This window comes from Strongylocentrotus purpuratus, unplaced genomic scaffold (genome assembly GCF_000002235.5).
Source record: "Strongylocentrotus purpuratus isolate Spur 01 unplaced genomic scaffold, Spur_5.0 spur5_scaffold_1, whole genome shotgun sequence".
NCBI classification, from domain to species: Eukaryota; Metazoa; Echinodermata; class Echinoidea; order Camarodonta; family Strongylocentrotidae; genus Strongylocentrotus; species Strongylocentrotus purpuratus.
The window spans coordinates 5,359,923-5,376,232 of record NW_022145594.1 but is presented as its reverse complement, the minus strand read 5'-3'; the positions used below and the strand labels follow the sequence as shown (position 1 = coordinate 5,376,232).

The following is a 16,310-nucleotide window of genomic DNA, read 5'->3' as shown; positions in this document are numbered from 1 at the left end:
TGCCTCCTTAGTTGTATACGGTGTCAGCTTAATGACGATTAATGTCGATGCTATTACTGCACGCATGCAACTGTTTTTATAAAACCAATGGACATGCACAGTGTTTAAATTCATCTTCCAACCGACGATCGAAACCAAATTTATATAGCTTAGTCACTAAACAGACAATTTAATCATTGTTCTTCATTGTATGTTCCTGGTCGCATTCACATGTTGTTTGTTCGTCTCCTAGACCCCATCTCTACATTAGTACTCTGCATCGTCCGTAGCCAGTTCTTAGTTGGTTCAGGCTTAGCCAGGAAGACCAAGTTTCGCTGGAGCCGGATGCGAGGGATTCCTTCGGGCTGAGGGAGATTTCGTGTGGAGTGGTCGGGAGGTGGTTAGACCACAAAGTCATTCTTTGGTTGTGAGGGCTGATATTAAGGGGCTCTACAGTGTGCAGAAAACTGTGTGGATTTGAGCCGCTTGCCCACTGGCTGTTGTTGGAAGAGTGGGTGGAGTGGATTGTTTTCTTGTATGTCATTTTCTTTCTGGGACCAACCTTCTGACGTGTGGTGTGACAATATCGCAGAGCAGGTAGATGTCTTCTACTTTAGTTGGCCTAAGGCAACAAGTGATCGCTCTGCAGGATGAATTAAGAGCTGGGTCGATCTTGGATGCATGGGCCGACCTACTCCATACTGGTGATGCATACTCCGCAGCAGAGAAGCAAAGCGCAAGGGCTGTCATCCAGATTGTTCTGGCATCAGTCCCCCAGTTGGTGTTGGCTAGCTCCAATCTTTGCCTTTATGTTGGCAATGTGGTTCTTGTAGGTAAGGGAGCGATCCAGTGCGATGCCTAGGTATACTGGGTTGGTTGTGTGCTTCATCCTTTCCCCATACCAGCTGATCCGTAGTTGATGGTTGGCATCCCTGTTCTTGAAGTAGAATGCATCTCGGTTTTATCAGGGTTAGCTCTCCGGTGGTTGGTCGCGTCGTATGGGATGAGTCCTGTCAGGGCATCACTGAGGGACTCCTCCAACTTCACAAATGACTGGTTCTGGGTGGCGATTATAGGTTTTCTCCATAGCGTTACATCATTCAAGACAAAATGTTAAAGACAGTTATACGGAAATAAATGTCAGGCTAAATGACAACAAAATACCTTAACAGTGTTGAACTAATTAATCAAACGACATGAATTTGTGTTTTTTGTCAATGAAAGTCTCACATATATTAAATTTCCCTCTTTGTGATACACGAAATAATCGTTTCTGTAAGATGATAACTGACAAACGTAAGTGCTTGACCTAATAATAGCACATTGTTCGACATTACAAGCAATGGACAAAATTGGAAAGAAATGAAATCTATAAATCATATTGCTTTCTTTCAATAGACGTGTTATAGCAAATTACTTAGATAGTGGCATGGTATCATCAGTTTAGATTGTACATGCTTGGCTTATTCTTTATGTAAATAAAATATACACAGATTATTTACATATTTGATAAATCACTCTTATTTACCTAAATTAATATTTTCACAATACTTGTATTTGTCGTAAACGATAATGACATGGATAACATGTCAGGTTTAATATCGCATCTAAATATACCTAACGGTTCCGGCTGCTCAGCACTTTGTGTCTTCCTTTTGTTTATTGTACGTGTTTAGTAAGTATCATATTGGCTACAAAATTTGTCCCTTGGCATTGAACAATTTGTTACATAAAAAGGGTATTTGTTAGCGAGTATTCTATTGGCTAACAAGGTGAGACGTGACACTGATGTTTAAAATAAAGTTCACGATCATGCAATAAGGAAAACCTTAATACACCCATTCATGGTTACAAGATTGCGCATGCGCCGACATGGGTGCCATTTTAAATTGGGATTAAACAATACACCAGTTAACGGTTACAACAGTGCGCATGCGGCGACATGGGCGCCATTTTAACTATGGGTAAACAAACCATTGTCATCTTAAGGAAAACCTTAATACACTCTTTCATGGTTACGAGATTGCGCATGCGCCGGCATGGGTGCCATTTTAAATTGGGATTAAACAATACACCAGTTAACGGTTACAACAGTGCGCATGCGGCGACATGGGCGCCATTTTAACTATGGGTAAAAAAAACATTGACATCTTAAGGAAAACCTTAATACACTCTTTCATGGTTACAAGATTGCGCATGCGCCGGCATGGGTGCCATTTTAAATTGGGATTAAACAATACACCAGTTAACGGTTACAACAGTGCGCATGCGCAGAAATGGGCGCCATTTTAGCTATGGGTAAATAAACCACTGACCATATGTGTCCATATGATGTAAGCGCGCAGTGCAGGCGGTGACGCAACCATATGATGTGCGTCTGAAAATATTGATGACGCAATGTTTACTCGCAAAGGGGTGTTAACTCGTGAAGGGGTGTATTACATAGGTCATAAACTAGAGAATTATCTGCGCCCCTCTCTTCCCTGCGCGTACCCTGTTGTTTATGTGTGATGAGCGCGCATGGCCTGACTCCAAATGAGCAAGGCATGAGATCGCAAATACCCTCAATTTTATAAAGCAAATAGTGCATGCATTGCGTTGTTAAGTATATATTCACTAGCAAATTCATAATGTCCCTCGAGCCATTATATCTGAACCTCGGCCTGTGGCTTCGGTGAAATATAAGATCACGCGTGAAATTGTCGATTCACATATTTGTTTGTACTGAACGCCAGTGTATGCAATATTTCCATAACATGTGCACGAGCGTGCAATGTAACCACCTTTTTTGGACTGTATACCGCGTATTAAATTAGACTGTGCACCTCTCTACCTAGACCAGAATCTGCTCGGTCCTTTATAATTCTCTACACACTTGATTCAAGCCGTCGAAGATGGCGTTATCAACAAACTCATTATTATTTTTTTCACCGGGGGTTCTAATTTAATGATCACGCCATCATCGGCTGGTAGCAAGTAAGTAGGAAGAGTAAGCGTTGGTGTGGTGGAGAGCAAAATTAAATAGGCCATATTCTGGACTACTCTCTACCCTGCGCGTACCCATTGTTTGCATTGTTACAAGAGTACCCTGAATTGTATATAACATACATTGCACGCCTTTCGTTGTTCACTGAAACATATTTTCACCTCCGAATTCAAAATAACCCCGTAGGACAATACCCCCCTCCTGCCCCAAGGACAATCAAGGACGATCACCCCCGAGGACAATTACCCTCCGGGAATAAATCCCTACGACAATTAACCTCCGTGGACAAAACACCTCGAGGATAATAACCCCCCGCAAAAAATCTGCCTTTTACGGAATCCGTATTGCGACGTACTTTTGTTCAAATGCCATTTACTCAATATTTTCAGTGTGAATACATGTATCTACCGTGCATTGTATCATTCGAAAGGGCATTTTATTGCAGTCATTTTGACACCTTTGTAAAATGCATGTAATGTACTTCAATCATGTATCACATTGTTTTGTAAGGCATAGTAAATTCATCATTATCTGCAATAAATTCGCGATATATAACGTCATGCATAATGCACTGATGATATAAATGATTTTGCTATTGTGACATTGGCCAAATGCTATCCCGATGCGGTATATATGGCTTTCCTAATCACGTGTAGCCCATCCGACCTCATTTCAAGTTCGTCTGATTGATGGATTAATGACGCTGAAGGAAGAGTAGAGGTCTTGTACAATGGATCCTGGAGAACTATCTGTGATACTTGGTGGGATCTGAAAGACGCAAGGGTGGTTTGCAGAATGCTGGGGTTTGACGGAGCTTTAGACGCAATTGGATCTGCTAGGTTTGGTCAGGGATCTGGTCGTATTTTCCTCGATAGGATCAACTGTGATGGAAATGAAGACAGCCTTGGAGACTGCGCTCATGGAAGGATTGAACATTTTTCATGCAGTCATACAAGTGATGCAGGGTCAATTTGCTACTCAGGAAGTATGTTTTGAAAAATGTTTGCAGTGGGTTGGGAGGGGATGGAAAAGGGTTACAAATATTCTGTTTCATAACCACCTTTTCATTTCCTACTTGTATTATCAATTTCCTCGACGTAAGCGAATCGAGCTAATTAATAAAAAGGGACTTACAGCACTATTGCCTCATATATTAGTTGATTGGGACTGTATTTTTAACTAAGCTTAGTTGGAGCCTGCATTTAAATTTGGTTAATAAATATTTTCTTCTTTTGATTCAATTTTAGGCTTCTTGCTTGGTATGTCAAGAGAGTGAATGTGAGGGCTCATGCAACGTTGCACATCAACCAGTGGCGTATCTAGGGAATACGGCACTCGTGGAAAACTAGGAACTGCCCCCCCCCCCCACACACACACACACACACCGACCTCCCATACCCAGACTACATTTTGTCTACATAATATTACTAGCGATGGGGCAAAGCACCTCATAAAAGCAATTTTAATACATTTCAACCAGGAATTACAAAGGCATCCTAAAGTTCAGATTTCTTTTAAATGTTATACATGTAATATTTTGTTTTCGAGGCGCATTATTTAACATGATGCCTGATGCTTAAGTTATCTTGCGTATTTTAAGGTGCACATGATGCACATTTTTTTCGAGCCCTCTAGCTGGCATTTTTGCTCTTTCACTTCAAGTGCCGCCTTGAGAAATTGGGGAACGTAGGAATTAGGGTAACATTTTCTTTCTGTTTAAGTCTGCACCATTTAAAGAGCTATTATAGCATACATCATATACAGCTGTATGCAGGTGTAAAAATGCGATATCCTGAAGTTATGTTTAATATGCGAGGTGGTAAAGCGAATTAGCTTTTTGTATTTTTGTATTATTTCATTTCCTAAAACAAAAATTATAATGCAACCTACCCTGCGTATGATGTTGCCTTTTTTCTCGTCCTCTATTTTGCGTTTTTTGTGTCATCTTCAAGTGCCGCCCGGGTGAATTTCAGCTCCAGAGGAGCATTATCGCGGGAGGGGCATGTGTTCACTTCGATTGAATGCTTTTTGTCAGAGATGACAATACACATCAATTATACTTTTAACATTTAACTTGAGAATAAAATAAACTTAATAATGCCTTAGAACTGCTAGAAAATATCAACGCTTTGAATATTCAAGGCCAAGGCCAAGACAAGGAGAAAACAATGGGCTTAATGCGCATTCAGGCCAATGCACTACCATTCTGATTTATATAGGCATGGCTATGATTTGATGTGGTTTATTCACTTACAAAAAAGATCTTCGCAGTTATAAAAATAACAACTGTATTGTGCTTATTTTCTTATAAATGAGATCGAATTGTAAATAATATCAATTTTCGCAGTGTATTAATTTCCACGATAGTAGCTAAAGCTCTGTGTCCATATAATTCCCTCACACTAGTATTAACGAAATGTTTTGTTTTTATTTGTTAATATTTTTAGCCCATCCGAATCCATTTCAAGTTCGCCTGGTTGGTGGACCTAACGATGCTGCAGGGAGATTAGAGGTCAGGCACGATGTATCCTGGGGTACTGTCTGTGACGATTATTGGGATCTGAGAGACGCGAGGGTTGTTTGCAGAATGCTGGGGTTTGATGGAGCCTTGGACGCACCAAGATTTGCTAGGTTTGGTCAGGGCTCAGGGTATATTCTTCTGGATGATGTTTCGTGTTCGGGTACAGAAGAAAACCTAGCAGAATGTCCATATAGAGGGATTGGAGTTCATGACTGTGGACACAGCGAAGATGCAGGCGCCATTTGTTACTTAGGAAGTAAGTGATCTCTCCGTCTTAAGCGAGTGTGGACAGAAACTGTTGAATTGAAATTAAAAATATCGGGATTTTATCTGCAGTCAAATGACCTTTGATATTTGTCAAGCAAATTCCTTTTGTCGAGAAGTCAAATTGTCGGGTGAAATATCATAGTTGTTCTAATATATATGCATTAAATAATTATTTTATATAGGCCTGTAAGTTTTTAAGGTTAATATTGTATAAAGGAAAACATATTCGGCTTAACAAGAACTGATTTCTCTGTACTCAAGATCGATTTCTTTTGGAAGTACCGATTTCATAAATCTCGCTATCGCCAATAATTCTAAAATGCCCAAATGTAGCCTCTTGGACGTAATTTCGAGCCACTTCATGGACTTACATACTTTCGGTGTACGATGGTGAATGGGTGGTACACGTATGATGCATCCGCATTGTACGCAAGTACGTATCCGAAAGTTATTTCCTGGTTTCCTCAGTTTTTGTGACAGCAGCAACCAAAACCAAGAGAAAGATAATCCAGATCATATCGACTTGCAGATTGAATTAAACAATGTAAGGCCCATCTCGTAATTTCGAGAAAATGACAGGCTTAACCTTAGAATACCTCACCCAAATGTATGTATTATAAACACCCTTTATTGTAGTTCCTTTGTTAGTATTCTAGACGGGTTTTTGTACTGAACACAACCAAAAATAGTTTACGTTATCATTTATATGCCTCTACTTGCTCTTGCCCATCACACATCCATATATTTCATTTGTTGTATGTTTAACAGTATTTTTATGCGCTGTTCGAAATGATGTACTCTTGAAATCGCTTGAAAATCGTGATAATTATTACATTTAGAAAATAGAATACACACACACATCCCAGCGATTTTGTAATGGGGCATGAACATAACGTACGGTGTTTAAAAAAAATTATATATATATCTTGATTGTAAGCCCACACTTTGTTTTCTTCTGTGGTTACTGCACATTCTGCGAAATAATATTTTACGCCACAAACATTTCTCTTTACTTTTGTTCAGCCTTAAAACATTAATTGTGTTGATAATATAACTTGGGCTCCTTATACAATTTGAATTTGAATTTATTGATTCATCTGTCATACAACAGATATTCTTTTTCAATTGGTTGAACAATAAACAGCAGAATTATACATAACAGAGAAATGTAAAGAGGTATACAATGAAAAACATACATTATATGATCACAAAACAGAAGAAAATACAAAATAAGTTTTCAGGAAACCAATGTGTGTCTTAAAATATTACAGGCAAAAGGGAAATTCCACTTATTATTAACGCATTTAGTCGCCCTGTCATTTGTGGAAAAATAATATTTTTGATTCAGATCACATCCCCTCAACAACATCGTCATACTGTAGAACTGTTGAATAGGTGTATAACACAGGGCACACAGGACAAACCAGAATCTCGCCTGCGTGTGCGTGGTACACATAAACCTAAGCCAAATCTGTTAAAAGTAAATCACTAATTCAAAGGGTGCGTCAGATCGTTCCTGACGACAAGGGTCCTTTTATTATCCGCTCCGTACATGAAGATTTTATTGGTGGGAGGAGCGGAGTCTCACCAATTACAAGTTGCGCATTTTTTCTTGATCATTCGAGCTTCCTTTTATCACCCTGTGACAGATTACCGCCCCCCCCCCTCCCACTCCGGGGTCGGAATGACCGCATGCATATTACCAAAATGTCCGGTAAAGGGGTACTGTTCACGCACCAAAGTCCGGCTCGTACATACACAAAATTGACTTTACACACCGGACTTAGGGGGTGTTTTCAAGAGGAGGGAACACGCATATGCGTATCCTGAATAACATTGATTCGGGGGGGGGGGGGCGGGATTAGCGTACACACAAACACTTCGGATAACAGATTTGTAGAATAGGGTCAACATTATCCATATGGGAATTTTTCATTTTCCTGATAAAGAACATCCTCTGATAAGCCTTTGAACACAATAAATCAGTAATTTTGTTCCATTTTAGTTGGTCATCAATGATGGCGCTTGAGTTGTATTTAGACTGAAGTCAAAAAGCATTTCCTTCGTTTTTATTGCATTTAACCTCAAATTGTGATCATCACATCATTCAACAAAACGATTTACCTCAGAAATTAACTCAATTGCTTCATCAGTTATTAAAGTAACCTGATATCATAGTATCATCAGCATATTTCAGTTTGTCGAGCAAAAAATCAATGACAACAGAGGAATAGCTTGTTTAATTTTCAGTTGCCGAAAAGTTTGTATTAGCCGTTAATATTGTTTAACTCAATGAAGCAAATATCAAGCAATTGTTGTCTTGTAGCCCATCCGAATCAATTTCAAGTTCGTCTTGCCAATGGATTAAATGATGCTGAAGGCAGAGTAGAGGTACTTTACGATGGATCATGGGGAGCTATCTGTGATTCATGGTGGGATCTGAGAGACGCGAGGGTGGTGTGCAGAATGCTGGGGTTTGATGGAGCCTTGGACGCACCGAGATCTGCACGGTTTGGTCAGGGCTCTGGCCGTATTCTACTGAAGTATGTCAATTGTGACGGAAATGAAGACAATCTAGTTGATTGTGCTCATGCAGAGATAGGACGTTACTCATGCAGTCATACAAGGGAAGCAGGAGCCATTTGCTACTCAGGAAGTATGTTTCCTCTACATTTTAACCCCCATCTACCCGACAATTAATTTTCTGAATGATTATTAGATGAGCACCAACGTCGGACCAGTTATTTATTAGTGACTTTAAGAATCTCCCTTTATATCTTAAATAATGAATTTCGAGGTAAAACCAATAGATTTTTGGTATCAAGAAGCCATCTCTTTCACAAAAATTAACATACTAGACAATTTGCTTGTACTTGGTCGTTTGTTTATGCGGGGTATTGTGGTAAAGGAATGTACATGATAATGTTCAAATAAGGTTGTCCCTAAAAAGTATTTTCATTTCGTCTTACCGATGATTTTGCAAGGGAAGCAACGGCATAATAACTTCCCTTATTCTACACATGGATATATGAAGCTGAAAATGCTTTTAGGATATCTAAACGTAATCAATGGGAAATCATTTGTAAGTGCTCTCATACTTTTGTTTATTGAACGTGAAATTTTGGTGATATCTTCTCAAACAATTATTTATCATGCTCTTCTCTAAAAGCATATCCAGAACCATTTCAAGTTCGTTTTGTCGGTGGGTCTAATTTTGTTTTAATGGTTAAGGGATATTGCTCTTCTACAGATATATCTGAACATGTGCATTGCTCGATTCATTGTACTCCATTTTTTTTTAAAGAGGGGTACATGATTACATTTCCTTGTAAGCGTATGTATATTTTATCTGATAAACCTATTCTGTTTTCATCCCAATCATTAATTAAACACAACAGATCCATTTCATGTTCGTCTTACCAATGGAACCACCGCTTCAGAAGGCAGGGTGAAAGTCTTGTATATGGGAAGCTGGGGAACTATTTGTGATGATAACTGGGATCTAAGAGACGCAAGAGTAGTTTGTAAAATGCTTGGATTTGACGGAGCTTTAGCCGCACCTGGTAGTGCTAGGTTTGGTGCGGGCAGTGGGAAAATCTTGTTGGATGACGTTGGATGCAAGGGCACAGAAGACACCCTTGCTGAGTGCTACCATCAAGGGCTTGGAGTCAACAGCTGTGAACATGACAATGATGCTGGTGTCATTTGTTTTACAGGAGGTAGGGTACTAGGATTATATATATTCCTTCTCGAAAGCTTTGAAAATGTAATATTCGTACAACGGTTGTTAAGATTGTCAATCTCATGGTCTTACTCGTGTTGGTCTTGCTGTTTTCACGTGACCAATGGGGTGTTCTAATTGTTTACTTCCATTTGTCCTACTTCCTAATGCAAGGAACAAGGATAAGTCTTGTTCGACGTGGGACCATGTGGGACCCCTTGGCAAAAGGTTTACTTACATATAAATTAGGTGATTGAACGTTATTAAAGATGTACCGTTTTTTCTGTACACCCTTTAGTACCATACAATGATTTTATGATTCAATCCTTCAATTAATTCAAATGATTGTGAATAGTCGACACCACTCTACCTCACAAAAGTTTTGTTTTCTTCATTCGATTCTAAAAGGAGATGCTCTTCCATGTTCAAATAGAGGCTTTCTTAAAACTGTCGTGTCAGAAGATGCTCTAAATAATTAATAAAGGAATTTTGTATATATTCCTTCCTCATCGATATTTCTGATTTTTATGAAAATAGACACTCACATTACTTAAATCTAAAGATGAAACTTGTTTACTAGTGTGTATAGTAACCACAGAGGGCTTCCAACGCTATCACAAACAACATATTATGATGAGCTTTAAGTATTCATTATTTACTAGCTGCTATTGACTCCTTTACAGAGAGAAGTTCAAAATCAACCGATTGCATATATGCTATTGTTTTTTTTTGTTATTTCTCAAACCCCCACAGAACCATTTTTAGTTCAGCTCGTTAATGGATCTAACGACCTTGAAGGACGAGTGGAGGTGATGTATGATGGTTCTTGGGGAACCGTTTGTGATCATGAGTGGGATCTGAGAGATGCGAGGGTCGTATGTAAAATGCTGGGGTTTGATGGAGCCTTAGCTGCCCCAGGTTCTGCTACATTTGGCCAAGGTTCAGGAGATATACTACTTGATGATATATCCTGTGAAAGTACACACGATAGCCTGGCAGACTGTTACCATCGAGGGATTGGCGTCTCCGATTGCGAACACGAAGAGGATTCTGGAGCCATTTGTTTCAGAGGAGGTTGGTCTTACATATTCATATTTAAAAATGAGGATTTTTAGAGAACGTGAGAAAAATATATCCCTAATTTATCTGTTTGTAGTCCCATAGATTAACCCCTCCGCCCACGCACTTTTAACAAGATCACAAAGACTGTAAAACAGAATCCTTAAAGAATGATGTAATTACGTACTTTACACGGGGTATACAGTAAGGTATTGACACTGGTATGGGGTTGATTTTCGGGAAGCTTTATTAATCACGTTTTGTCCACTTTCCACAATCAAATTGTGCACTCCTAATACTTATAAGTGCTATTTTATTTCATATTTGTTAAAACTTCACAGACGTATTCAAGGTTCGTCTCATCGGTGGAGCCAATAATTCAGAGGGTAGATTAGAGATTATGTACGAAGGGTCTTGGGGAACTGTCTGTGACAATGGTTGGAATCTGAACGATGCAACAGTTGTTTGCAGAATGTTGGGGTTTGATGGAGCTTTGGCAGCAACACTTTCTGCACAGTTTGGTCAGGGCCATGGCAAAATCCTGCTTGATGATGTCCAGTGTCAAGGAACAGAAAACAACATAGCAGATTGTTATCACAGAGGAATAACGGTCCATAACTGTAACCACGCCAGTGATTCGGGTGTCATTTGTTTCTCAGGAGGTACGATCCATTCATACAGTACATAATGCATTTTCATGTTAACATGTTTTAGCTTTCTCGGCCAAAGTTGCAATAGAACGTTATACATCTTCCTGATCTATTCCGTTTAAAACTTGCGACATCAAATTACTAAATAGTGCAGTCTGTAGTAGTTAAAGAAAATACATGTATATCTGTTTCTATTAGTTTGAATGACATTCTAGCTGTCGAAATATATGAATTAAGGCTGGGTAACAATTGGATTGAATTTGAACATGTCTTGCAAGATTTATTACTAGGAAAAAAACATTTCAATTTGCTAAAAATACACCACATTACTTTTCTAGTACGTCTGATTGGAGGAGCTAATGTCGCTGAAGGCAGAGTAGAGATTCTACACGATGGCTCATGGGGAACTGTCTGCGACGATTCCTGGGATCTCAAGGACGCAGAGGTTGTGTGCAGAATGTTAGGCTTTGATGGAGCTTTGGACGCTCCACTTGGTGCTCGATTCGGTAAAGGATCTGGGAGCATCTTTCTCGATGAAGTTCAGTGCCAGGGGACAGAAATTGACGTTGAACGTTGCGATCATGACGGCATTGGTGTACACAACTGCGCTCACAACGAAGATGCCAGCGTAATTTGCATCCCGAATGGTGAACATTTCAATAATATAACAGTTCTGCTTCTCCTTGATGTTAGGTTTATTAATTTTACAATATGATTTCAATTGTTTTCGAAGTAAAATGTTCGAAAAAATGGCAGCACCGTTCATCTCTCCTCAATTGTCTCGATAAATTATCCCGAACACATGATTTGTTTTACCGGGTTTTATTCATGCCTCTTAATGTAGTCTCCGGAGTTATTAGATTATCTATTAGAAACTCTTAAAGATGTTTTTGAAATAAAGCCCAATCACATAATAATTTCATGAAACGAAGTTTCCAGGCTATATCGAAACACTGTATATTGTGTCTAGGTATCATTTATCTAAACTTTATTAATGGTTTTATATAAAGCTCTTTAAATTCACAAAAATATCACCGAAAGATGTTTCACAATATTACAACATTTTAAATATGATTTCTTATCAGGCGGAACACCATTCCATAGCATCATCCTTACAGATCTGACGTTGACCATGATTGGGCTTTGTGTATTTCTTTCTACGCTAGCATATTGTGTATGTAGGTATATAAAAACAAAGGCTGGTAGGAATTTGGACAGTGATATTTATATGGATACAGGGTTTACACCGGATACAAGTGTATCCTCTACTTATCAGGATCTGAATGCTCCTCCAAAACTCCCAGAACGACGTTTAACGAGATTGAGTAAAAATAAGCTACTTGAGGACGAAGGGGAGCTATCTGTTCCAAAGAACCCACAATGTGAAAGCACCCACGACGATATTGAAACGATATTTACAAGCAAGACTGCCTTATTAGCCAAGGATGGAAGCACTGATGCTATGAGCCTTAGTGTTGAGAATAAAGACACAAATACGTTGCCACATGACATAGCGTCATCATCAAGAGCAATCTCCCATGATGAAACGTGTGAGCCGGCAGGTAATGTGCCTACTATTGGACAAAATAACTCACACGAGTATATGGATATGAACACTGTATACAAAAAACTTACGAAGGAAATAGATGTAGATGTTGACGGATATCTTCTTCCAAGTAAAACGAGTGAAAAAGCGGAACCCCCCAGTAGCGTTGAAAAGACATGCGCAGCTACACTAACTCGAGATATAACCAGAATATCCACAGCAACCTCCTTCCACTGTGAAAATGAAGAGCCGCTGGGTAATGCACAAAATGCTGAACGAATTGATACCCATGGATATACAAATATGACCAGTGTGGACGAAAAGCTTTTGAATGAAAAAGATGTAGCCTAATTTAAATTCCGAAGTTAAACCGGATGATAAAAATGCAGAATCGAGTTCTTTGTCTCGAAACGATAGAAAAATATTTCACACGAGCGTTTGTGAAAGAAGTAGCTCAAATGAACAGACTCCTACACTACTACAGGAATGTACGAAACAAGATTCAATTCACAAGCACATTGACTTAAAAAACCATTAGCCAACGATACTAAACGCTTGAATATGTAGACATAGATGGCTATTATCTGCAAAGAGCTGAAGGACATATCCAAGACGACAAGGTTTAGAGGGATCATCAGAAAACAGCAATTATGATTTTATGTATTAGTAAGAGATTCAATAGATGATTTGGCCGTCATATTGCAGAGTTGAAAGCAAAATAATGTAACAAAAAGATTGTGCTCTCTCTTCTTGTGAAATTCATTTTGGGTAAAATAAGCATTTTGGAGAATATGATTCAGTTAGCATGTTTGATTTGTTAAAGATATCTTTAAAAGGAAACTTTCTTTAGGGCTTAAATTTTGAATCCTTCTTTAAGATTTGTTTTAATGAATCAAAAGAATGAAAGAAAGATGAAGTCATGCATGCGCGCACAGCCATAAGTAAATCTTGGACTTAAAATTACATCCATTAGACTTGAATTTTAGAGTTTTTTCAGAGAATTAGATTTTAAGTCTTATGATAATCTTTTTAATAATCCAAAGTCTTTTGTTCCCGGTTTAGCACGTTATAGTCAGTTAATAAACAAACAAAAATTAATAACTAGGATTGTTCTTTCCCGATGGTTTTAAAAGTTGTATTTGCTTTTAAGGTAATTATTAATTCAATATGGTAACTTACGATTTCAAAGTAAAATGTTTTCCTCTTTGATAAAACATTTGTTTTGTTTCATGAAACTAAACGCTATTAGCTCTCTATTTCTAGTCTAGTGTCTGTTACTAAAAAAAATTCTATCTAGGCAGATGAATAAGCTAAATGCCCAAAGATCTATTTGGTTTCATTTGTATAATCCCCCAAAATACCCCTCAGATTTCCCCTTCAATTCAGTGGTATCACGACTGTCATAAAACATAAGGTTTTGTTTTGTTGAAATGCCTCTTTATTTCCTGTTCTTACTTAAGTTACATTTTAAGTATTTTTAGTGACGGAATCCGTTCGAGAAGGTAGTTCAAAATAATTTGAAGTATATCGTGTTTTTTTACCTTGTTCATGTTACTTGAATTTAATTTTTAAAAAGCGTTCAAAGTGTTTCTTAAATGCTTAATGTTGTTACCTATTTCCAATGAAGGCTATTTGAGGCATAAATAAATAATATAAAAACATCCACTGCTTTTACTTTTATTTAATAAATGTAGAACTTTGAAAATGGACAGATAATTGTTGGGATATCCCTAGAAAGGGTCGGACGAAACGACTGTCTGACTGTATGTCAGGAAAGAGGGCACATGCAGAGAGCAAGTGGTGAGAGAGGGAGAGATAGAGAGAGAGAGAGAGAGAGTGAAAGAGAGAGAGAGAGGGTGAGTGAATGAAAGAGAGAGAGAGAGAGAGAGCGGCGCATTCAGATCGATCAAAGATGTAAAGACAGAGAAAGGAAAGAAGTGGGTAGGAAAGAAAAGTGAGAGGGGCAGTCAACAACAACTATAAACAGTGAGAGGGGGAGGGGTAAAGATTAAGTGCACTGGTTAGGAGAAGGGGAGGGGGTGGTGAGCTGGCACGTAGCCACGGGGGGCACGTGCCCCCAACAAAATTCCAAGATCGGTTGAACTTTTTTAGACCCTTTTTTTTTTACCTCGATCGATTACATGTATGTGCCCCCCCCCCCAAAAAAAAAACATCAGACTCTGGCTACGTGCCTGGTGATGAGAGCCAGAGAAGGAGAGCAAGAATAATTGCTGTTAAACCAATGCATTAATGTCATGATGAACGTTTAAGAGCTCATATACACGAATTTCTTCGGCGTCGGTAAGTAGTATTAACATACTATGTAATGACACCTGACAATAATATTTCTTTTGTAATTACTTACGGCAAAGATTTGCAACGGTCTATCAAAATATATTATTAGGTAATCTAGTAAATACTCACATCTGCTATTGGAGAACATTCCTATATCGTATAAATAACATCACTGGCTGTTTACATATCCATTTTGCTTTTTGTCACATCATACTATGCCCTTTTTTAATCTGTAGAGAGGGCCTCTGGATCCGTCAGTGGAGTATGCCACAGTCGATAAACAACGCAACATTTCTTTAAATCTTTGTTCATCATCTGCTCAGGTATTAATAGGCAATATCTTTTCTTTTGACATATCCTATACGTTAGAAACTCTCTATTAACAGGATACACCCACAATGGCCACACTTGAACGAACACCTTTAAACACACTTTTTTTTTAAAGAGCCAGTTTTGTCCTTGATTGGAGATCATTCATATAATGTATGAAATACATCACTAGTGATTTACACACACATAATACCCCCTTACACACATACATACATGCAAATAATATATATAGATATATTATATATTATATAGGTATATACACATATATTTATATTTACTTATATCAATACTTATCCATTCACTCACTCTTTCTGCAATCTATCTTTTTCTATCTCTATCAGAGAGAGGGAAATATGAACATATGATCCTGTTTATCACTGCTTTAAATGAGGAAAAAAAACAGCAACAAAAATAAACAGACAAACTACTTATTGCAAAAAGAGATCACATGGAATCTGAATAGTATTATCATTTAGTTCTAACACCCATTCAATAACACACTCATCTTCTTCTTATTGCAGCTTGGTCACCTTGATCTGTCTATGGACTATGCCACAGTCAATGAGCAAGTTACAGACGTCACTGCTGAACAGAATATGGTATTGAATGGTTGAAGCAACGGATACAAAACCATTATAAGAATACGAATACGACACGTTTATTTCTATCAACATTTAATAAGACCCACATTTAAGAAAAAATATCACAATGTATCCTACAGTGGATACACGTACTGAGTGACGACCATTGAAACTGACTATGTACCTCCTGTTACCCTGCTCGAATACGAAATACATCCTGTATGTGCCGCTGGGGTCATCGAGTTGCTTTTTTTGGTTAGATTATGGCAATTATCTTTATCAATATTGTGATACTAGTGTAGGCATTTACGAGAAAATCACGGCCTATATTAAGTTCGTACTTTATTTCCAAAAGTATGAAGGACTTTCAAATTC

General features: G+C 38.3%; 1 protein-coding gene across 1 annotated transcript; it reads left to right on the top strand.

Moving 5' to 3' along the window:
* Positions 1-3,760: 3,760 nt before the first annotated feature.
* Positions 3,761-15,968, top strand: LOC105446172 (deleted in malignant brain tumors 1 protein-like). The gene is made up of 9 exons (XM_030978305.1): positions 3,761-3,950; positions 5,413-5,742; positions 8,080-8,409; positions 9,152-9,472; positions 10,228-10,413; positions 10,875-11,054; positions 11,522-11,811; positions 12,460-12,657; positions 15,876-15,968. The coding sequence occupies exons 1-9, from the start codon at positions 3,761-3,763 to the stop codon at positions 15,966-15,968; spliced, it is 2,118 nt and encodes a 705-aa protein (XP_030834165.1).
* Positions 15,969-16,310: the final 342 nt, after the last annotated feature.